We start from the raw sequence: 24,065 nt of genomic DNA on the forward strand, positions 1-24,065 counted from the left end.
GGTTATTTCAGTTATACAGGTGCGATCATTAAATAAAATAACGTGTAACGTCATTTACATACATAAGTATGTAAATGAGTTTTAATAAAAAAAATATTATGTACTTAAAGGTACAAATGTAATCAACAAAAATATTCAAGCACGTTTTTACACGTAATATGTATGTACGAATATGGAAACAGAATGTATTAATTACAAAAATCTGTCATTTTAGTTTGTCGTTTGGAAATATCAGCCATCAGATGGAATTTGTGGGTAGAATAAGAATGAGTAAACAAACAATGTTGTCTATGATGATAAATCGAAAGAACAAATCCCAGATATAGAGGTTTACCTCGTCCCACTAACAGAGGTAATTCAGTGCCAAAGTGTTGGGACCTCAGCATGAGTTCCAGTTATGGAGGTTTCTCACTTATCCAGGTCCCACTTAACCAAGTTTCACTGTATATGGCCAGCTATGACTGCTTTGTTTTTGAAGTTTTCATTGTTAACTTTTGACTTTGGTTAATAGTTCTGTAGTTTCTGTTGTTCTGTGTCGCTATAACAGTACTGCCAGAAATATAAATACTTTTTATTAATTAACCCGTTTGAATAATCCTTACATTTTTATTTTGCACTTTCGTGTAACGAAATTTGATAATGTCAACTAATCAGTTATCCAAATAATATTTCATAACTGTTGGCTCAGATATTAAGATTGCTCGCGACGTCCCGCAAGACGTTCATAAAATAAAATAAACCGTGGTGGCCACGGTAGCAGCCACAAAAGCGACGGGCAGGGGTGGTAAGAACGAAAACAGAGCTCGCCAACAGTTTTCTGTCTTAACTGTACTCTTAAAGCCTCGCCTAGTATCGGAATACTGGGTCTCGAAATCTCGAGTGATTGCCAACTCCGTGGTCATCTGGAGGGCAAAGCCAAATTGGCTTCGAAGAAGCTGGGCGTCATAAATAGAGCACGGCAATACTTCAAGCCGGCCCACATTCTAGCGCTCTACAAAGCGCAGGTCCGGCCACACATGGAGTATTGCTGTCATCTCTGGTCTGGCGCACCCTAGTGTCAGGCTCGATCCATTTGACCGCGTGCAACGTAGAGCAGCTCTCTGAACGGCTGGATCACTTGGCGTTGCGTAGAGACGTCGCTTCATTATGTGTCTTCTACCACATTTATAACGGGAGTGTACCGAAGAGCTGTTTAACCTGATTTCTGCCGCCGAATTCCACCTTCGCACGACTCGCCATAAATTAGGATATCATCCATCTGGATGTGTGGCGGTCCTCCACAGTGCGGTTTTCAAGGAGCTTTCTTCCTCGTACTACAAAGCTGTAGAATGAGCGTCCTTGTGGGTGTTTCCGGAACGATACGATATGGGTACCTTCAAAAAGAGCGCGTACACCTACCTTAAAGGCCGGCAACGCTCCTGTGATTCCTCTGGTGTTGCAAGAGAATGTGGTCGGCGGTGATCACTTAACACCAGGTGACCCGTACGCTCGTTTGTCCTCCTTTTGCCATAAAAAAAAACTACAAACATATTGTTATAATCATTAAGTTCAGCGGGAGTATCGACAACTCACTACTGCCTGTAAAGTTTTTCATGGTAGGATCGATGTTCCCGAGTTAAGTGATAAGCTGTGTCGGTTTTTTGTTCCAAACAAATACCTTCGCAACCGCATGAACTGTTTGCGGTCCCGCAGAGGCGCACAGTAGCGCATGCGCAGTCGCCTATAACCCGAACCCTCACTGCGCTCAACGCTCTCCTGAGTGTGACTTGTTTGCGGATGAATGGACGGAAATAATGTCAGAATGCCTGAAGTACTGTGAGCGAGATGAATGTCTGAGAAAATATATTTTTTTCTTTAATTAATGTAATTGGTGTAAACTGTATTAATTAAATAAATAAATTGGTCAACATTTATAGGAGTTGTGAAAGTAAAAATTGAATAAAACATCGGTTGGGCTGTACAACATTGTAAGTATTTGAACAAAATTTTATTGTAATTATACAATGATAATATTCTGATTCTTACAAAACATACATAACAGATTCATAAAAAATCTAAAATATAACCTACATCTACATTTACGTGTTTACTTAAGTGCTAATTATGACTTTGTAAAGACATTCTGTTTGTGATGTAACACCACGTTTTGTTACAGATATATCGAAGTTAGGAGGAGTCCATCACTTCGAGATCGAGTGATCAATTTTACATACAAAAATGTTATTAGAAACTGTTTTATTATAATTTATATAATTATTATTGGTATTAAGGATTATCACTACCAGGAACGATTATTTAAACTCACATTGATTGATACTAATTCATAAAATATGAATACATTACTAAAAACTGTTAATTTATTAACATTAAAATGAATATATTATATTTTCATCTAATTATGCCCTTAGTATTGAATTTCATGTTATAATTTTAATGACCCTTTGAATGCATATAATAACAATAGCATACCTACTGTAAACCGTTTAATGAATCTGAATTCAAGATCATTAATTTTCTCAAATTTGATTAGAATTCTTAATGATGTTATTTGGGCAACTCTGCATTTCAAGATCTTTCTTTAATACAATATATTTGTTATGTAGTTCATTTTGCATATCCATTAATTGCGCGAATGTCAAATACATTTTACTAAAAACCACCTCGAAATTATATTTGTACGTAAAGTTGGCAAGTTATAACGTATTAAGCAATATATATACAACATCTGAAGTTAGTAATTACGATAAAATATTATATAAAATATAGAAATATGATTTGATTTCGCCTATAATTAACTGTATAGTATGAAAAATAAGCATTAACGTTTATATCTATGCATTCGTTAGTGAATAATTTTTCAAAAACTTTAATTACAAAATATCTTGAGAAGTATTGCGCATTTATATGATTGACACTATGTGTGGCAGTGATATGTGTAAAGTTCTACCAGAACAATATGATATAGTAATTTAGGCTTGGTACCTTGCTTGTAATAAGTAAAGCAAGGTGATTTGTTATTGATGCAGCAGGGCGGAGTATATTAGACCGGGTGGGCGAGAAGTTCCTTTGTTCATAGCAGGCGGGGGATGGTCCGATCACTGGGTGGGAGAGAACTCGGTGGGCTCGAGGATCCGGCAGTGCATCTCCCGGATGAGCGGCACAGTGTAGGCCACACACTCGTCCCAGCCGGGGTTGCGCCACGTGCTCTCTCGGGTCTCGCGCCGCGCCTGCAGGTCCTTGTAGCCTGCAACGTCAAAACGTCCATATTAACGAGTGACGTGCTCGATACTTGGTTACCATACGACGTCATATTGTCTTTGTTATGAGAATATTTCCATCGCTGGTGAAATATATTTAGTCTGGCCATAAATACTGTTACAATTAAAAATAAACAAAATATTATATTTGAATTTGGAATCTGTCATTTTTATATGATTGTGCATTGATTTTTCTCATTTTGGCGCCAATACATCGTACAATATTTTGCGATATTAAAATGGAGTGGGTTGATAAATTCTCTTTATCGAATCGCTGTGATTGCATTACATAAAGTAGGTATGGAGCCAAATGCAATTTTTAAAACTCACTATACGCTTGGTATTAATAAAATGTTTGTGTACCGGGCTATTAATAGATACAATGAGGCCTCCTCTGTTTGTGACAGAAAAATATCTGGCCCGCCACATAGTGTTCGTACGAAAAAAGTGCTCAAACCAGTAAGGAAAAGAATTCGAAGAAATCCTGTCCGAAAGCAAAAGATTTTATCTCGGGAGATGAAGATACCACTTAGAGCCATGTCGCGTAGTTTAAAAGATGAATTAAACTTGCAGCCTATAAGAGACGTGGTCATTTCTTAACTGATTATTTCAAAAGAATAGCCAAGTAGGTACTAAATACCGTTGCTATACAAATTTTGGGATTTCAAAAAAAGAAATATTTGCAGTTTTTAATTGGAACAATATTTATGTCCAGACTAATTATTATAAGCCATTTATCGCAATCACATGTTCTTACTACAAACGAATTATTTTTATCAAGATCGGCCATGCCGTTTTTAAGATAAGGAAGGTGTACATATAATATAACCTATCATCTGCGCAATCAAATTCAATTGAAACATCGATCATTTATATGATCATAAAGGTACAGAAATAAAAGTAAAACATGAAGTATAACATCATTACCTTTCACCAGTAAGTTGCATTTCTTTATTTTACCAAAATGTTTTCAAAAGAGTATATTATTATGATCCAAGGAAGCTAAGTTGCTCATTATATACGAGGCTGTGAGTAAATCAATCAGTGTCAAGTGCGCAAGTTGAGAGATTAAAGAGTTTCATACGCACTTTTCAACATACCTACTTGAGAGGAAAAAACATACTGTATTGCATAAATCGTTTAATTGTCAGAAACAATTGGTGAATGTATAATTAATGTACAAAACGATATTGAATTGTTTTTGATCGCAATTTGTGCTGCATTAAGTATTTCTAGCGGTATTAAATCTATCAATCGTTCATCTTCTGTACTAAAACTCGACATTTTTACAATTATTTACCACAGCAACAACTGCGATACAAACTAAAGATGAAAGTTATGGGAAATGGCGCGGAAGCTTTATTTTTAACGCGCCAAAAGAGTAATTACATATAGCCATATACAGCCTACTTCAAAATTATAGTTTTTGTGATAAAATGCATTTTTTTTTATGGAATAGGAGGACAAACGAGCGTACTGGTCACCTGGTGTTAAGTGATCACCGCCGCCCGCATTCTCTTGCAACACCAGAGGAATTACAAGAGCGTTGCCGGCCTTTAAGGAAGGTGTACGCGCTTTTTTTGAAGTTACCCATGTCGTATTGTCCCGGAAACACCGCACAAGGAAGCTCATTCCATAGCTTTGTAGTACGAGGGAGAAAGCACCTTGAAAACCGCACTGTGGAGGACCGCCACACATCCAGATGGTGGGGATGAAATCCTAACTTGTGGCATTTATTTTATAACAAATTACTTATTGTCAATTATAAATAATTTGATATTAATAAATGTTTTTTCGTCTTAATAAGCGACACAATTATTTATTCCAAAAATATAAATGGATTTTCAGCAGCATAAAACGTCTTAGTTGTAACAAAAAACTGTAATTACCCGGTTAAATTTAAAATGCTCTTTTTCCCATATAATTTGCAGTTACAGTACTGTGTGGGGATCATTTTATTATGGACGTGTGTTTTATAGTTCGGTTTATGGTTCTTAAAACGATATGATAAGGCTCACTTTACGATAACATAATAATGTAATATTTATAACCCAAAGATGCTAAGAAAAATGCAGAAAAAAATCCGATGAGAGTAGTTTTTAAAAGAACACATGTGTCCTGTAGGATACAGTGCCAAGAGTCCTTGACAATATGTTAAGATATCAATGTATCTTTAAAGATACATAGCCAAGTTACCTATCACCTTATTGTATATAATTTGGTTAGAAAAATAAGAAAAATTATCGCATTTTTAATCAAAAATCAGTTCTTTTTGTTAAAATCCAAAAAAAAAAACATTTAATATCAATTCTGATGACAAACCAGCAAAATAAACAAAAATACAAAAGCTTCTCTGAGAAACAATATGACAAAATGAGATTACCTTAGGTATTCTTGCTATGGAAATTAAAAAAAAAAACAATTTTGACGTCCAGTAGCTATGGTCTCATACCGCACTTCTTGCACAAGACCTTGGTCTGCCCTTTTATGCAAGGTTTGCATCGACTCTTGGCCCCAAATGTTGGAAAATGATTACATCCATCAAATCTGACGTAGTAGTTGGCTTTGCAGTACGAGGTTTTTTGATGGTTTTCTTTGGTGTTGGTGGCACAAAATCAGATTTGTTTCATAGTTGTGTGCTCCCAGAATTCAGTAGCCCTTGTATTATACATGATAATTTATAAAATTAAGCCGTTATTTACGCACAAGATGTCCAAGATCTGTGAAAATATTGGCAAGTATTTGCTACAACTTTTCATTGCAGTTTTGTAGAGGGCAAGCAACATGTTCGTAAGATGTGCGCGTTGCAGTGCCTGATGATTTCAGGACAGATGACAGCAGACCAACTGGCATTTCGGCCTCTTGTTCAAAGTTACTTGTTTATCCAATAGAAATTTAAATACTTCCTTTTTATGGGCGCTGGTCTTTAACAGCAAATCTTGGCTGTTCAGAACGCGTATTCTTTATGTTGGATGATGATGGTGAAGCAACTACTGTAGGTGGCGATGGCTCAGGTGTAACAGGTACTATTCGGTTAATCCTAGGTCTTTTGGTGACGGAGGTATGGATGAAAAAAGAGAATCTTGAGCTGAAGAGTTCAGGGAAATGGTTCCAATAAGTGGTTGTGCAGTGCAGTTGTGTGGTACTGAAGGGCCGGAATCAAATATCGTTTGCACTTTTGCAAGGTCACATTCACCGTCAGAAAGTAAGTGAAAATTTTGAAGCGAAGAATTCGGTGAAGATACATTACTGAAGTGCTTTTGAAAAATAATATTGCCAAATTCACAGTCAGACTCCGAATTTCGCTCATCATTTGATGATTGATTGGGTTCTGGGACCAAAGCAAGTATTTTTCTGCCCATTGAAAGCACATTCAACTTATTTACCTAAACAAAAGGAAAATAAGCTAAGATTTTGTAAGGTTATTTAATCGGTTATAGATTTGGCAGTGTGTACAACGAGATACACCCATTTAAAATGTGAATATAACCACCAACCAGACCAATTCTTCTTGCCTGTTTGCGCGGGAGCATGTCGTCCGTTGAAAATTAAAGGGGTTCTACAGTTCACTCGTATTTGCTTACTTTAAAAAAATTAAGTTACATTCGAAAAGCATAAAAACATCTAAATATTTTCATAGATATTTTCGGTTTAGCGAAAAAATGATAGACTGAGAATTTTTCAAACTTTGATGCATCTGCAGAGATACATTGCCAAGAATAGGGTTAATATCTAATTATCAACAGCATACAAGACTTTGTCTACACACATAATATAAATCCTATATAAGAGATTCTAAAACAGTTAGCTTATTGCCAACATCAAAACAACCAATTCCCTAATAACCACTACATTATCCAAACTAGTGTTGTAATGAAATTCAGTATAACATTACATCACTCGTTTGGATGATGTAATGGTTACTAGGACTTGCTACTTTGATTATTAATGATAACAGTAAGCAACGGACGGGCAGTTAAGCTTGACAGCTCCGTCAGGTGTCCACTACCCGTCCTTTTTGCTCTTAAAGCAAATATGTATGTTTATATCTCATTATCATCTTGTGACACCAATGACTATACACTGCCAACTATTTATTTCACTTTTGACATAAGCACGCCTATGAAGATTCACAATTAGTGAGAAACAATGATAGACAAAAATAAGAAATACTTTATTGATGCTGTTTTTTACAATAGTGAAGCGGTGCTCCTTAAGTGCAATATTAATAGATATCTATATTATTGAGCCCACACATTATTTAAGAAAGATTTTTCAAGTAGTTCATTTTCAAGATTTTTTCATGAAAATATCATGAAAAAATATGTCATTTGGCTGTGTAAATTAAATATTTTGATTTAGTTTATCGAAGTGCACACAATTAACTAAAGTGTAAAATAAGCAAATAAGCTAAATTATGAAATTTATACGTCTACATAGAGCCGTTACTTGCTGTTAGTCAACGCATAACAACAGGCCATGCTTTAGTGAACATGACAGCTACGTCTTACACCCGCGAAACGTCAGTCACTTTGTTTTATTGTGCGTTCATTGCTGAAAATAGAGTGTAGTAGAATATTTTTTTAAGTATTCCCAGTTGTCACAGTCTATAAGCATAAATTATCTATGCAATTAGGGTTAATTATTGAAAAAAGATTTGGTATTTGAATCGAATTTCCCTATTAAAGAGATAAAAGTTATATTACCTAAGTAAAACAACTAAACTACTTTTGGTATAATTTTAAAGTGAAACTTTTTTCTGTCGCCTAACAAGCCATTCATAGAGCCGTACAATTAGATGGTAATCAATTATAACAATATAATCATAATCAACAACTCACACCAAATGTGATGAACGTTGTACAGACGCCCGATCTGAGAGAAGTAGCCGGCGAAGGCCTCGTTCTTAGCGCGGCGGTATGTGAGCCCCCGGGCCCAGTTGTTGCCCCACTCGATCATTGTGCCTGGCTTCAAACTGTAATACAATTTTTGTCATAAACTTTTTTTTTAATGGAAACGGAGGACAAAAGAACGTACGGGTCACTTGGTGTGAAGCACTGACCTCTACTACATACCACTGGACTGGCGGCTGTCAAAGTGCTTTTGTGCCTGTTTGATATTCGACATTTTGACGCTGTTGGCCATGTAGCGAGAGTCTGCGATACTAAGACTAGTGATGGCAACCTCAGAAAACATCGATAGATGGTGAGAAAATATTTACAAAAAAAATTGTGTGCTTTTTATTAAGTTGATTCTTGAAGAATAAATAACACGGAAAACGAACGAAATTAATTCAAAATGTAAAAATACTTCAGAGTATTGTACGTTTCTTGGCAGCTATTTGTATTATACGTCAAAATTAGTTCTCTGGACGCTCGCGAGTGGCGATTCAAATAGGCACAAAAAATTAGCTGTGCAAACATATGGAACAGCCTGTCCAGTGGTATTTATACAGGTCATTGGTCGCCGCCGTCCACATTCTCTTGCAACACCAGAGGAATCACAGGAGGAGGATAAGATATTATATCCATTTTAATACTTTAAAAAATTGGCAATTATAAATCAGTAATGTAAAATGTGTACACAAATAAGATAGTAATCCTTACAATTTTAAATAATATAACATTTTACACCATTTATCAAATTGCTTGATGTGATATGACCCTCCCCCTGCACCAATTGCCAACTACAAACAAGGAACCATAGTTGAAGGGAAATATGATCATTCAGAAAAACGATTTTGTTTCATTTTTAACTACTTAACTAAATAAAATTACATATTTCTGATTTTTTTCTATTGATAGAACAACATCTGTTGGGTCAGCAAGTGTCGAATTATCTACTATATAAAATTCTCGTTTCATGGTGTTAAACTTTGAACTCCTCCGAAACGGCTTGACCGATTCTCATGAAATTTTGTGTGCATATTGGGTAGGTCTGAGAATCGGACAACATCTATTTTTTATCCCATTAATTTTCCCGCTACTTTTTTTAAATTTGTTTGATTATGAGTCAGCATTAAAAAATACATACAACTTCAAATTTTCACCCATCTACGATCAACAGTTACTTTTGTATCGCGATTTTAATATCGGCAATACAATGTTTGCTGGGTCAGCTAGTAATTATATAAGTGACAGTCGACAAGGAATTACCACTTTCTATTGATTTCTTATGTAGGTTTTTATGGTGTTAACTTTGGAATAGCCTGGAAATATGATATTCATAATTAAATATTTATGCTTGTTGGCGGAATTTGTTAAATAAATATATAGCATAAAACAGTTGCATAAGCAAAATTCCAAGTCCTGACCTGGTTGACATTTTTTAATGTACAAAATATCCAGCTGTGTATTAAGTTATTACAGTACCTACCTGTAAGATCTTATTTCGTAGATGTTGCTCGGAGAGCGAGGCTCTCCTGTTGGCCAGAAGCTGAATGCAAGCAGGTATTGCAGGTGACGAGACCGCACAAAGTCACCCCGTTCCTTCTCTAAGGTACGGATTTCCTGAAATCATTGAGATAAGTTAATTTAAAAGGTGTAGATACTTTTTACCTCCATTTATGAAAGACACCATGCAACTTTCATCATCTGCATGGTGCCATCCTTTGCGTAAATAATTACTTAAAGTTAGTTTAAATTTAAAATTGTAGGTAGTTGATGTTTATTTTGAATATTATTTTCTTCTTTTTTTACCCTACTATTGTTTACATAAAAAAATACAATAAAGAAAAGAAATGTTTGTAATTTGAAATTAAGAAAATGTCCTTAATTAGATGGCCAGGTCAAAAAGCTATTATTAATGAATATTATGCATTGTGTTATCCATATAAAAGAACTGACTATAAAAATATATATAGTATGTTATATGTAGATATGCTTATTACTCATGTAAGGCAACTACAGCTAATTGAATAATTATTTTGATTGAGATCTATCATTTTATGTTAATAATATTGTGCATTTTTTTACTTGCAATGGACTGTAATATATAGTGTCACCAAAACATTCCTAAAGTTTGCAAAGTGTGATAACAATTATTCTATATTTTCTGTGCTATTACCTGATTTTCCTTAAACAAAATCTTAGCCTTATCAATCTTCTCAAATCCTCCCACATAACGCCATAAATGCAATGCCTGATCCATGTCTCCCACAGAAACAGTCCATGACCCCACCAGCTCACAGCCAATCTCTGACTTCTTGGATTCCACAAGAGCTACTGAAGTTTTGCTGTTAAAAAATTAAGTAAATTACAAATTGTTATGACTTGGAAATGATTTCTCACAGCTGTGCTGTAAATTGTGCTACCACACTCAATAATGATGAGGTTTTAAAATTAAAGTTAAGATTCTGTTAATATATTTTGATTTAATACAATGACAAGATGTATAAATTAAAAGTAAATTTATAAGTAATTTCATTTTATTTCTAGTAAGTGGCTTCTAGGTGAATAAACTGACAAACAGAAAAAAAATAAAAAGGTTTATTTTATTTATCACTTCCCTGGTTGTTATGATTGGGAGAATATCTTGCACCATTTCTTCAACTGCCATTATTTTGAGATCATGAATGTACAAATTTGATTACAATTCGAAATGCAGATATTTATTTACCAAATAGGACATCCATATCACCACTGCACACATTTTAAATCTTTACTCAGTGCTCCTCCAAAGCATTGACAAGGTGTGGGAACTACATTATATCCATCTAAGCATCAATATTCTATTTTACTTCAATTACAGTGATAATTAAAAACAAATCTTTTTTATGGTTGATGTATATTGCCTACGACACCATAACTTGACATGAGCATTATCTATGTAGTAAACAGTTTAACAACCTTTGTATGGGAAGGTCAAGGATAAATCAGTGATAACATTTTTCTACATTAAGCGCAATATATCATGTGTGATCTAAACCTATAATCACTCTAATAATAGATCGTTGCATAATCAAAAATTCGCCGGCCGACATTTCTTCTTGACGGCAAACTTACTAGTTCTTTAGATATTTATCAACAGAATCAGGCCGAATGTTGTGTGTATGTAATGCATAGATAATCTCCTTGTCGCTAAGCATTCGACTGTGAGACTCCTTTGTTGGTTCAATTTTTCGTACGAGAAGTTTCGAAAGCCATCCATCATCAGCATTTAATTGTGTATTTGATGTTCCAAGTAATCTAGAAATAAAGAAAATATTCCCATGTATAGTCTATTCAACTGCACAATTTAATATAGAAGTGTTCCATATTTAAAAATTTACCTTGCATTTTTCGGCAAAATTGAACTTAGAACCGTAATTCTACTTAGCGAATTCATGCTCGTTTTTCTAAACACACTAAACACTGATAGTAATATTAGACGATTCAGAAGTACAGCGCTACTGACGATATTACACTGTGATATGAATTTCTTTATTATCTTATCTATTTGTTATAAATACGAACTAAATTGCCTTTTTTGTATAAAATTTATCACCTTCAAATGTCAGTGTCATTTTGAATCAGCTGTTTCGTTGTAGAAAGAGAATAAATCCGACTGAAGCTCAAACCGATAATTTACATGCCTCGTGTGGTAACACTTTTACTCTAACGCGGGGTAACAGCGGAGTAACGATAAGGGGGTCTATTGACTATTCCATCTTACACGATAAATTATTTATAAAGTTGAATATCAAAAAGTAAGGTTGAAAAACTTTGGGTCTCTCAATTCACCAGAGCCATGCCATTCGGCATTTTAGGATTATGTTCGTTGAAGTACTCTACGACTACATATAAGCAGAAATTTAAGTTGAGTAATAATTATGTAGTTGCTGCAAGTGTTATTAAGTAATCTATATTGTGCATTTGTATGTACTTAATAATAATAAATTGTGAATCATTTCAAAATTTTTAGGTAAAAGTTTTTCCTGATCTACTCACAACAATAGGATTCACAAAATGTAGCCTGTGTTACTTTGTTTATTTATTTATTTATTAAGGACAATCAACGGGTTACAATTAATCATTATTAAACTAAACAAAATGAGGTATATTAATTGTTAAATTGTAGACCCACTTAGAGATTGCCACAGATTGCAAAAGAGATACTAGTTAGAAGCAGAAGAAACGAAAAAGAAGAGGGACAAGATATTATAAGAAAAAAAAAAATCCTAATAATAAAATTTTCTAAATCTAGTACAATGAACAAATAACACAAATTAGAGCTAAGATAAAAATAAAATCAAAAAAACTTAATAATAAAATTTTCGAAATCTAGTACAATGAACAGATAATACACAATTAGAGCTAACTTAAAAATAAAATCAAAGAAACCTGATAATAAAATATTCAGAAACCCAAATACGATTAAAATGAAATAATACGAAATACCCAAAAGATACTAAACCATTTCGTCACTATATTGTGAATGAAAGTGATCCGTTATCTTTTTTTTAAATTTAGGAAAACTATCACCTACTATATTAATGTCGAGATCTTTATTTATGCTATTATATAAAGTTAACATCCTTTTGATAGGTGCTGAGAGCCCTAGGTTTGTTTTTGAGACGCCTGCTGTAAAATGCATATAGTTTATAACACAACTATACGGTCGTGGAATTCTTACAGATATTTTATAAAGTAAGTCAGACGCATCTAAGCATTGAGAAGTCTACATAAAAAACATAGGTCTAATAGTTTTCTACGGTCTGACAGAGTCAATAAGTTATAGTGTCGGAGTCTGGAATAGTAGCTAGAATTTATATTACATAACTTATCGCCAAAACTTACATAGTGCAGAGAGCGCTCTTGGATTCGTTCAATTCTCATAGAATGTGTATTATAGTGAGGATTCCAGGCAACTGAAGCATACTCAAGAATACTCCTGGTAAGAGCGTTAAACAACAATAATTTAGTGTTCGAATTCCGAAAGCCTTTGGAGCTACGCTTTATGAACCCAGTAATCTTTGTTGCTTTCTTACATATGTTATCAATATGAGCAATAAAGCTTAGTTTATGATCCATAACGATACCTAAGTCTCTAATATAATTTACATTTTGAACATCATGGCCATTTATACTATATACGAATTGAATCGGATGAACTTTTGTATGAAACGAAATACGATAGCATTTATTATGATTTTTTACCATTTTATTAGCAATACACTAGCGACTTGAACAATTTAGATCATCCTGCAACAAGTAGGAGTCCTTTACAGAGTTGATCGCACTAAACGCTTTCAGGTCATCGGCGTAAAGCAAAATTTCTGAGTTGACAAAGCAGTTTACAATGTCATTGATAAATATGTTAAAAAGCACCGGACCAAGAATGGATCCCTGGGGCACTCCAGAGCGCGCCGTGGAAGAAGATTAGAAACAACCCAATACTACTGTCATATGTCTGTCTCTTAGGTAAGAGGCAAACCAGTTAACAATATTTCCGACGAAACCGTAATACTTAAGCTTGTCAATAAGAATGTTATGGTCGACTAGGTCGAACGCTTTAGAGAAATCCGTATACAGCCCATCTACTTGTATATTTCTATCAACTTGAGATGATAAATTTTCAACATAAGTGACTAGATTCGGCAAAGTGGATCTTTTTTTATAGAAGCCATGCTGCCTCATGGTTAAAAATAGACTTCATATGCCAGTTAATATGAGGGCAAACAAGTGACTCGAATATTTTAGCCAGTATAGGCAGCTTAGAAATTGGTCGATATTTTGTGACATCCCTTCTATCACCATCTTTAAAAACAGGTAAGATAAGACCAATTTTCCATATCGTAGGGAAAACCCCCTCAAATAGCGATCTATTAAATATGATAGTAAGGGGAAACGCTAGACTCTTAGCACAGTTTTTGATAAAAATTGGTGGAACTTGATCTGCTCCAGCACCTTTATTTATGTTAATATTTAAGAGCTTTTTTTTAACATCTTCGACAGAGAAAGTTAAATTATTCACAACAGCAACGTTATTAAAATTATGCATGCTGTCTGATATCTGGTCAGAAGAGGATGAAACATCTGAAATAGACATGTTATATACACTAGAGAAATGATTCACAAATTGATCGCATATACTAACATCATCCGTAAAAGTTTGATTATTATAAACCATAGATGCAGGAAATTCACACTTATTATTACGTGCTTCAGGTTACCTAGTCCGAAGCTGTGATAATCTATTCATTTTACTCATAGAGAGCCGTTTTTTTCCTTCGGTTGTACTGAAAAAACTACTTTTCTGATCGGATTAATATACCATTACATGCAGTGTGCTAGTTGTTTTCAATAATATTTTGGTAATTACTTATACGTAAACTATATGTTTTTGAAGTTATACTTAATTTGGCACTTTAGTGAAAAATTATTAGAGTAAAATTTTACGATGCGAACCCACACCGTCACGCATATTCGAGACCCTGACGTGAGCTGGTCGACTAGACCATTTGTATCGTACTTCATCTACCAAGCCTCTTGTAAGTTGTAACTATTTACTGAACCACACCCAATGGAAGGGAATTGAAAGTGAATTTCAATGTATGATTTCAATTAAACACAAGTTATTAAAACATCTCTAATTGTATAAAAATAATTTAATGATCTTTAAAAATTTAACTTAATTATTAATATTAATAATTCAAGGAACAATTTTTTTAAGGATTTTTGTTTTATTACGCCAATGATGAATAACTTCTTGTGTGTGTTCATAACTACTAACACACTTTTTTTTAAATAATGTTACACCAGAGCCAATAATTATATATAATTATAATATTTGATCCTGACTGATTAATCATTTCTAACCTAAAGCACTGTTTGTTGATATCTAAAAATGAAAATAATTAGAAATTAAAAATTGCTGTAGTCACGTCATCTACTTATTGTCAAAGCTCTAAATAAAAAATAATAATTTGCATGACTTTGACATCCGAATGGTTGAAAGGTGAAATTCGAAACATAATCTTGAAGTTCGTACTTTGTAATTTTTTGTTGATGATCAAAATAATGTACAACTTATTGCTTGCAAATAATTATAATAATTTTTAAAACTACTATTGCATTGCATACATTGATCAATAAAGGTACCGAAAGTAGACGTACTGGGTTTATATCATGTGTGAGTAATTATATATAATTATTTTCTTTGTTTACAAAATGATTCCTGTGGGCGTCTTAAGGAGTTCTTTTAATGTAAATATCTTTTTCTAGCGTCAAGCGAAGTTACGAAGCTTCAGAACCATTTAAGCCTGTTGAAAGAAGAGTATAGCAAGCTACATAAACATTGCATAGAAGTGGAGAACAAGTATACATTAGCAGCAGCCTCGGCCGGTGATCTCAGTGAAACTAGTTTTGTGGCAAGATTATTAATGACTGTGTCCTCGTTATATGGCCGAAATACCTACTCAGATATCGAGATTAAGCTTCAGAGCAAGTCAGTCCCCGCTCACAAGTTTGTACTGAATGCTAGATCTGATGATTGGAATGAGGAGGCTTTAAAAGATTTAACAGAACTAGGTGTGTTATACATAACTTTATATTATTATAATAAACTAATGGTAAACATTTAAATTTACAGAATAGATTAGAGGAAAAGATTTTACATCAACCACCAGAATAATCAAATAAGATTCTAACTTGACATACCCAAGTTTTTATGTAGTTATCTTCAGCGGTAGATGTTAAAATAATAGTAAAATTCTGATTATTGATTATTAGCTTAACTGACAAATAACTTTATTTATACAATTAAAGTTAATGCCCTTAATATATAATTAATAATTATGTTACACAACTTGTTTTAACTTCCATAACTGTGAATGAGCAACATATAAATTAATTAACAACTAATTAAATTATCATCTCTTTATGGTGCAATGATTAACACAGATATTGGTAAAAAATCACAGAACAAATGTTTAAATAGTGGTCCTGACATTTCATACTAACTGTGGAAATCCCACATGTAACATGTACATTAAACAAATCTATTTAAAATAGGCTACAGATCTATTTAAAATAAAGTGTAATTCACTCACATAACCACGAAATTTAAAATAAACAAATAAAGGATTTCAATATTAAAAAGTTTGCAGCAACATATAGGGAAAACTACTAATAATTACAGTTTAATTACTTCATTGAAAACTACAAAATGCTAACAAAATATATTTAAAAAAAATAAGCTTAACAAGATATTTGACATCAATCCTTAAAAAAAATGTCAATTGAGAAAGGTATTGGAATAGTTTTATTCAAAATAAGAAAAACTGGCTCAATAATCTTTAATAATATCCACTAAAGTAACTAAAAATGTAAAGCAGGTGCTTGATGATAAAATGAAAGTAGAAGCAGAAAAAGGAATTATAGCCTATTTGTGGTCGGAGCTATTGAGATTTTATGGGAAAAGGCAGCAAAGTAGCTCTTCTAAAGACTTTTGAAAATACACTGCTGTCTCCAATTCAGGTTTATGCTTCCAAGCTCACAGAGGAAATTGATCAATTTTATAATGACTTAAGGATAGTCCAAGAATAAACTTGGAGATTTTAATGGTAAAATATTACCAACAAGACCTGATAAAGCTTGGATATTGGAAGTGGAATAGCAAAGGTGACCACTAATACAGTACTCATATTAGAATGGATTATTTGTGATGAACACTATTATAAAAAAATGGAGTCCTAAAGTTAGAATCTTCCTAGAACAAAAGACAAAAAACCAAATTGACTTCATACTGAGTCACCAAACATAATCTCTCATCTGACATGAGAACCCTCATCTTATGGATGGTAAGAAGCTCTCTGAAACTTCAACCATCAAAAACCAAGACAAGCAGTGGTGCCCCTAATATATATATGTAAGGGTTTATTTAGGGCATGTACTGTATACATATATATATAATCTCTTATCTAATTATATAATATATAATCAATATCTAAATAAACCTTTACAGTTAGAGAGTGGCTTGAGCAAAATACAATGAAAATTGTGTCTTTTATTGACTTGTCTCTTGAGAATGTAGCGGGGTAAAATAAATCTTGTCCAATTTAACCTAGAAGACTCAAGTTTACGCGTTCACCACAAAAAAAACCCAATTCTCGTATCACTGCTCTTCGACAGCACTTCCCATAAAGCCTTGCATAGTATCGGAATACTGGGTGTCGAAATCTCGATCGATTGCCGATTTCGGGATCATCTGGAAGTCATAGCGAAATTGAAGCCCCCGAAGGCTTCAAGAAGCTGGGCGTCATAAAAAGCAGTACTTCAAGCTGGCCCACATTCTAGCTCTCTACAAAGCAGGTCACATATGGAGTATTGCTGTCGTTTCTGGTTTGGCGCACCCCAGTATCAAGTCGAACTATTTGACCGCGTGCTAGGCAGAGCCGCTCGAATTGTCGAGGAACAGCTAGATCACTTGGCGTTGCGTAGAGACATCGCTTCATTGTATGTCTTCTACCGCATTTATCACGGAGTGTTGCGAAGAGATGTTTGACCTGATTCCTGCCGCAGAACTTCTTCGCACGACACGCTACAAATTACGGTATAATTACAAACATTTTGAATGTATGACGATCCTCCACAGTATATTTTTCAAGGAACTTTCTTCCATGTACAACCAAGATGTGGAATTTAAGGAAGCGTCCTTGTGTGGTGTTTCCAGGACAATACCACATGGGTTCGTATACATTTTAAAAGGCTGGCAACACTGCTGCGATTCCTCTGGTGTTGCAAGAGAATGTGGGCGCCGTGATCAGGTGATCCGTACGCTCGTTTGTCCTCCTCTACCGTAAAAAAATGCTTGCAGTAATGATCCCCGGGTGAAAGTTGGTGCAGAAATATCCCTTTCCCTGATAAAAAATTATTCATAATTGAAGAGCACTACAATAAACAAAATGACAAAGTATACTCTCATTGCTCCAAAGAAGCTTCACTAATTGTGCGAAAATTGCAACGTTGTAATCGTCCTGCATCAGCCCTGGCTTGGGTGGGGAAGTCCTAACATGGAAATACAAAGCAAAAACTTTTGTGAAATAAGGGGAAAGACATTGTGACATGAAGATCATGCTGTAACACGTAGAATACATGTGTTAGGTCGTGTGTGTTACCTAGTTAATATTCAAAATACTGAGAAGCTAATGCCAAGCGTAGCTGACTGTTTACGACTTGTCAATCAAAATCGGTTACACTCTGTTGGAGATATTCGTTTCTCTTACACCTTTTGTTTGTCTATACGCTAGTCTTAGTTATGTTCTTGAAATTACCTACTGGGCTAATGAGATTTATCATAATAATAGGGGTTATTGTTATGAAATTGCCGATTTGTACTGAAAAAACATCAATATAATTACCATTATTATCTATTCTTCTCTATTAAATGGCAGCACTTTGCTGAAGTGTAATATTCCTCTTTTGGTCACGAGTGAAACAACTAATCTTTACTTAGCACGTGATCTAGATTCAACAAACTGTGTGAAAGCATTTTGTACTGCCTCCTGAGACGAAAACTTTTTATCACGTAGAAAATTGTAATTGTAATAGTAGGTATTGGTAGGTACTACCTAATGTCGAGAATATTCGGCGTGACCTTCGTACCAAATAAAGTAACTGGAATTACTATGAGCAATGGCAAAGAAGTCTAGGAAGTGGTTTTTGTGTTACTTAATTCATTTCAGGCTGCTGATCATATAACAGGATATTGAACACTTTTCAGACTGGACAATGCTGCCAGATGATGTTGGTTCAGCTCTTCTAAAATGGTTGTACACTGATCTAGTGGATTTATCTCGGGGAGATGTCTTTGCACTGCAACTCATGAAATCAGCTGCCACTTTCAAACTGCATGGATTAGTTGGGAAATGTGAACAAGCATTAATAGCCACTGTTGGTGTTAGGTGAGTGTATGGGTATCTCATGGCAATACCACCATGTAAAATACTCTATTTGATTTAAAGGAGTGGACGTTGAGTTTATAATGTGTTCTTCTCACGAGTTCAACTTGTTACGAACATATGGTAAATTCAGTAATTTATAAGAAATATTTATAGTAACAATTCAGAAGCGCTTATTGTAAGCCTATTTGAATAAAGTTTATTTGAGATTGACTTTGAATAGCTTGCAACTTTGCTAAAATGTAAGATATAGTAAAAAAAAATTAACACAGAAAACAACCGACTTCAAAAACATTATTCCAAAACAATAGATATAATATTCACTAAAAAGTAAAAAATAATTGTGTATTATATAATCTTAATTAATTAATCTTTAATTAATAATTAATCTTAATCTTTGGAATCGGTGTCCTTCCGCTGCGACCCGCTCTCGCCTCTCGCCTCCTCACTATTAAGCACATCTCTCCTATAACTATGTATGTACGTCAAAAAGGCATTATACAACCGCGCGTTTTGACAGATATTTCTTCCCTCGCAGCCACTTTGTGGAATCACTTACCGGCAGCAGTTTACGACTTGGGGAGCTTCAGAGCTTCTTTAGGTAAAGGCCGGCAACGCATGTCTTAACCCCTGTTGTTGTGGATTTCCATGGCCGGTTGCCTCTCCACTTTCCTTCATGGTAGCATCTTTGCTTGTTTCCCCCCTTTCTTATGTAAAAAGCGAGTTACCACATTGCAATTTTTTGTCGATTGATAACATTTAATGTAGAAGAACATAATTTGCGTAACTCGACGTCTACTCAAACATGGTGTTCTGGTGCGCATAGGCACGCATGTGTAAAATACCCTGGGTTCAAGCATTTGTTAAGTTAAAGTGACAGAACGTGCAAGTTGTCCGCTTTTCACATGATGTTTCCGAGTTATGCATCACAAATCGTTCTAAGGAGTACCATCAGCATAATGTCGCTTGTGACTCGAGATCAAGTATCATACACCTGCAATTACTATACAACATAAAAAGTTACGTATATATTTTAATTACAGAACGTGTGTTAAGTTCTACTCGGCAGCTGATGAGATTGGTGCGACAGGGCTGAAGGAGCACTGTTCTGGGCTTATATCAGCACATTGGGATGATCTTTCAGGTTGTTATAACTGTACTTTACTTTTTATATGTAAACCATCAATGCAGCAGGTTCACTAGCTAGAGGTGACTGACTCATCCCCTGTACCAGTGATTGTTCTTTGAGAGTCAGTGACAGAACGAGCAGAATTAACCTGTATGGTAATTATACCATCATCTTTTTAAGAAAGAAATATTGATTTCGAAAATTGTATTTATATTTGTGTGTGTGGTGTCGCACCAGAATAGCACCAACCGATCTCCCCCTGTGGGTGTCGTAAGAGGCAACTAAGGGATACAAACAACGGAGGATGGGCAGCAGAATCTTTCGTTAAGAGCACACAATCTACTGAGATCGCCAACCCGCCTGCCAAGCGTGGCGATTATGGCAAAAACACCCCAAACATAGACACAATAAGGCCCCAGCCCCCAGTCCACGGCGGCCTCGCTCGTGGTGCACGGTAGCAGCCATAAGTGGCGGGGCAGGTGGTGCTGTAGACAGATGGTTTTTGATAATGATGATGTAGCAAAAACCACCTCCGAGGCAATAAATGGCGCTAAACTTCATAATGACAACTATGACAAATACTATCTTTAACTCATTTCAGTCCCACTGAAAACGAGATCTGGAAAGGTCTTGAAACGTCGGGTTAACTAAAATATAAATATAAGTTCGCAAAAATCTAATGTAAAAACAGTTACAATAACACGCGTTTTAAACATTTAAAAGTGTTTTATTTAAATGTGTAACACTCGCGTTAATCAAAGAAAATAATAAGCACACCATCTACTGCGATCACCAACCCACCCGCCAAGCGTGGTGATTATGACAAAAAACCCCTAAACATGACAGATACAATAAGGCCCCGGTCCCCAGTCCCCGGCGGCCCCGCTCGTGGTGGCATTAGCAGCCATATAAGCGACGGGGCAGGGGGTGCTAAGAAACCCGGGTGCGGTAACGCTACCACAAACGAAGACCATTGGCCCTGGCAACAAACAATGTCAAGACACTGCGGACCAACGAGTAGTTGGGAGAACTGGAGGAAGCTGTGAGCAAATTACGATGGGATGTCATGGGGTTATCTGAGGTCCGAAGACAGGGTGAGGACTCGATAATCCTAAATTCCGGACACATGTTCTACATCCGGGAGGGCGACCAACTGTCCCACGGTGGTGTTTGGTTCCTCGTTTACAAGTCTGTCGTCAACAACGCAATTGAGGTGGGGAGCGTGTTGAATAGGGTAGCGTACCTAATACTCAGAATTACTGAACGGTATTCGTTGAAGGTCATACAGGTTTACACTCCGACTTCGATACAATCAAACGAGGAGGTGGAGGTTATGTATGAGGTCATCTTAACAGCCATTCACACTCCACAAAGACCCACTTCAACGTTGTTATGGGAGACTTCAACGCAAAACTGGGCAAACGTAGCGGCGATGAATTAAGAGTGGAGCAATTTGGTTATGGGAATCGGAACGCCCGAGTCTAAATGCTTGCTGACCTCATGGAGAAGGAGGATCTCTACATGATGAACTCCTTCTTTATGAAGCCAGAACAACGCAAATGGATCAGCCTGATGGTGCCACCAAAAATAAGATCGACTTCATTATGTCGATCAAAAGACATTTATTCAATGATGTCTCTGTGTTCAACTCAGTGAAAACTGGGAGCGATCATCACATAGTAAGAGGCACATTGAATATCAATCCAAAACTGGAGTGGTCTCGACTGGTGAAGTCTACGCTCCGACCCGCACCCATCCATATCCAAAACCCCGGAAACTTTCAACTCAATTTGCAAAACCGCTTCGAATGCTTCCGTGACTGCATAGACGTGGACAAGTATAATAACAGTGGCAGCTGTTCAATCGGCTGGGTCTAAGTTCTTCACGGCCAGCTGTTCAAAAAGAACCAGATAAATATCAGATTATACCCTCAGATTGATGGATGTAAGACGCCAAATGACCCTTTCGACCCCGGACGATGCTTCCCAGTATGTAAACTAACTAGACAGTCATTGACTCGCGATATACGCCGCCACAATACAGATTGTGCGGAATTTTCCAAAATACCTACAGTAAGCTATATCCAGGCTCAACAACAACAAGTTAGATCTACAGTGCCTACCTTGCTAGAAAACCAATGAACGCCCCTGCAGCCACTATGCTTGGCGTTGGATGACTATGATAAAAAAGCCTTTGATTCGATCGAGACCTGGGTGGTGTTTCAGTCTCTCCAGAGGTGCGACATTGATTACCGATTAATCCAAGCGTTGAAGTGTTTGTATGGAAACGCCACCATGTCAGTCCGTCTCCAGGATCAGATCTGGAAGCCTATCCGACTGCAGCGGGGAGTCAGACTAGGCGATGTCATATCGCCCAAGCTGTTCACCGCTGCGTTGGAAGATGTTAAGCTTCTGGACTGGAACGTACTAAGCATCAACATCAACGGCGAATACATCACTCACCTTCGATTCGCCGAAGATATCGTTATCATGGCAGAGACCATGGAAGACTTAAGATATATGCTTGATGGCCTCAATACAGCTTCCCAAGGAGTAGGTCTCAAAATGAACATGGACTCAATCATGTCTAATGTCCATGCCGCACCTACTCCCAAATTGTCGACGAGTACGTCTACCTCGGACAAACAATCCAGTTAGGCAGATCCATTTTCGCGAAAGAGGTCACTCATCGAATCCAACTGTGATGGGCAGCGTTCGGGAAGCTCCGTAAAATCTTCTTGTCCCAAATACCACAAGTACACACACACCAAAAAATACCTATTCACATTGGCGCAGCTTCCCCCATATAGGTGTATACATGTACTCTTACGCAATGGAGATCATCCAGTTTATCACAAAGGCTGCCAAGCTTACAAAGAGAATCTTGCACTAATACTAAACTTGAATCCTAGTTGGTACAATAGTTATAAGGAAGTTATACTTTCAGAATAAAGTTCTAGCATGTGGTAAGATGTTTCTCTGGATTCCTCTGGTATTGCAAGAGAGAACTCGGCAATCATTTAACATCAGGTGAAGCGTACGCTCGTTAGTCCTTCTTCATAAAAAAAATATAGGATACATTTCTGTCACGGTAGACACAAATCAACGCAAACGCAGTAACATGCATTTCAAAACACTTTTTGCATACAAGCTAAATGTGTGTGTGTGATGATAATACCGAATGTGGATTGCCACACAGGCGAGGATTTCGCGCACATGTCGTCGGCGCTGCTGTACCGGATGCTCAAGAGCAAGACGCCGCAGCCGCTCCACGGAGCCGTGAGGTTACTGCGGGAGGACGTTGTGTTCCTGTGCCTCGTCGAGAACCACGCCAATGTGAGTACTCTTACTATTTTACTAGGCAGTGTTTGTCTGAAAAGATCATTCGCATCATGGTCGAGTACGACGTACAATGCACAAGTACCAAATTTGGTTTTTCTTTGCTCAATGGCGTTTTTGAGGCAACTAATGTACTCGAATAAAACAGCAGTTATAGCGTAATTCTTCAGAGATATTTAATTTTTAAAGCTCTACTGTAAAATTATTTTATGAATTTATTTTAACTCGTGAGAATCACAGTAAAGATGGTTGGCCAATTAGCTAGATATATGTTTTTTGTTATCTTTATTGAACGTTTGAATGCGCAGAAAATTAATCCGATTTTTTTTCTATAAATGTATATGCACTAATTTTGACCATTGCATATGCAGATGTAAATAATAAAGCCTCAAGGTCAGAGGGTGAGTGGGGGCGGTATGCTAACATCATACCCAATCAGCGTTCGTTTTGCAAAGTATTTT

At 36.0% G+C, this 24,065-nt stretch overlaps 2 protein-coding genes across 2 annotated transcripts in view; one reads left to right on the forward strand and one right to left on the reverse strand.

Moving 5' to 3' along the window:
• Positions 1–1,950: 1,950 nt before the first annotated feature.
• Positions 1,951–11,727, reverse strand: LOC126975775 (protein NipSnap). The gene is made up of 6 exons (XM_050823811.1): positions 11,527–11,727; positions 11,261–11,443; positions 10,323–10,491; positions 9,633–9,766; positions 8,099–8,232; positions 1,951–3,244 (listed from the first exon to the last, which is right to left on the reverse strand). Exons 1-6 carry the CDS (start codon positions 11,580–11,582, stop codon positions 3,096–3,098), a joined length of 825 nt encoding a protein of 274 aa, XP_050679768.1. The 5' UTR covers positions 11,583–11,727; the 3' UTR covers positions 1,951–3,095.
• Positions 11,728–15,214: 3,487 nt separating this feature from the next.
• Positions 15,215–24,065, forward strand: part of LOC126975791 (rabankyrin-5) — a 105,594-nt gene continuing 96,743 nt past the window's right edge. The window contains exons 1-5 of the mRNA XM_050823831.1: positions 15,215–15,368; positions 15,461–15,766; positions 18,960–19,140; positions 20,181–20,281; positions 23,465–23,601. Of these exons, the coding sequence (XP_050679788.1) occupies positions 15,365–15,368; positions 15,461–15,766; positions 18,960–19,140; positions 20,181–20,281; positions 23,465–23,601 (729 nt within the window). The 5' untranslated portion in view covers positions 15,215–15,364. The remainder of the gene's footprint in view (positions 15,369–15,460; positions 15,767–18,959; positions 19,141–20,180; positions 20,282–23,464; positions 23,602–24,065) is intronic.

The sequence above is a fragment of the Leptidea sinapis genome, chromosome 37, assembly GCF_905404315.1.
Source record: "Leptidea sinapis chromosome 37, ilLepSina1.1, whole genome shotgun sequence".
Classification (NCBI taxonomy): Eukaryota; Metazoa; Arthropoda; class Insecta; order Lepidoptera; family Pieridae; genus Leptidea; species Leptidea sinapis.

Excerpts from the sequence above, each read along its gene's own strand:
- LOC126975775 (XM_050823811.1), bottom strand. The coding sequence starts at position 11,582 with ATGAATTCGCTAAGTAGAATTACGGTTCTAAGTTCAATTTTGCCGAAA. Across the intron at positions 11,444-11,526 it reads ATTTTGCCGAAAAATGCAAG|ATTACTTGGAACATCAAATA; the intron begins GTAAATTTTTAA and ends CTTTATTTCTAG. Across the intron at positions 10,492-11,260 it reads GATAAATATCTAAAGAACTA|CAAAACTTCAGTAGCTCTTG; the intron begins GTAAGTTTGCCG and ends ATTTTTTAACAG.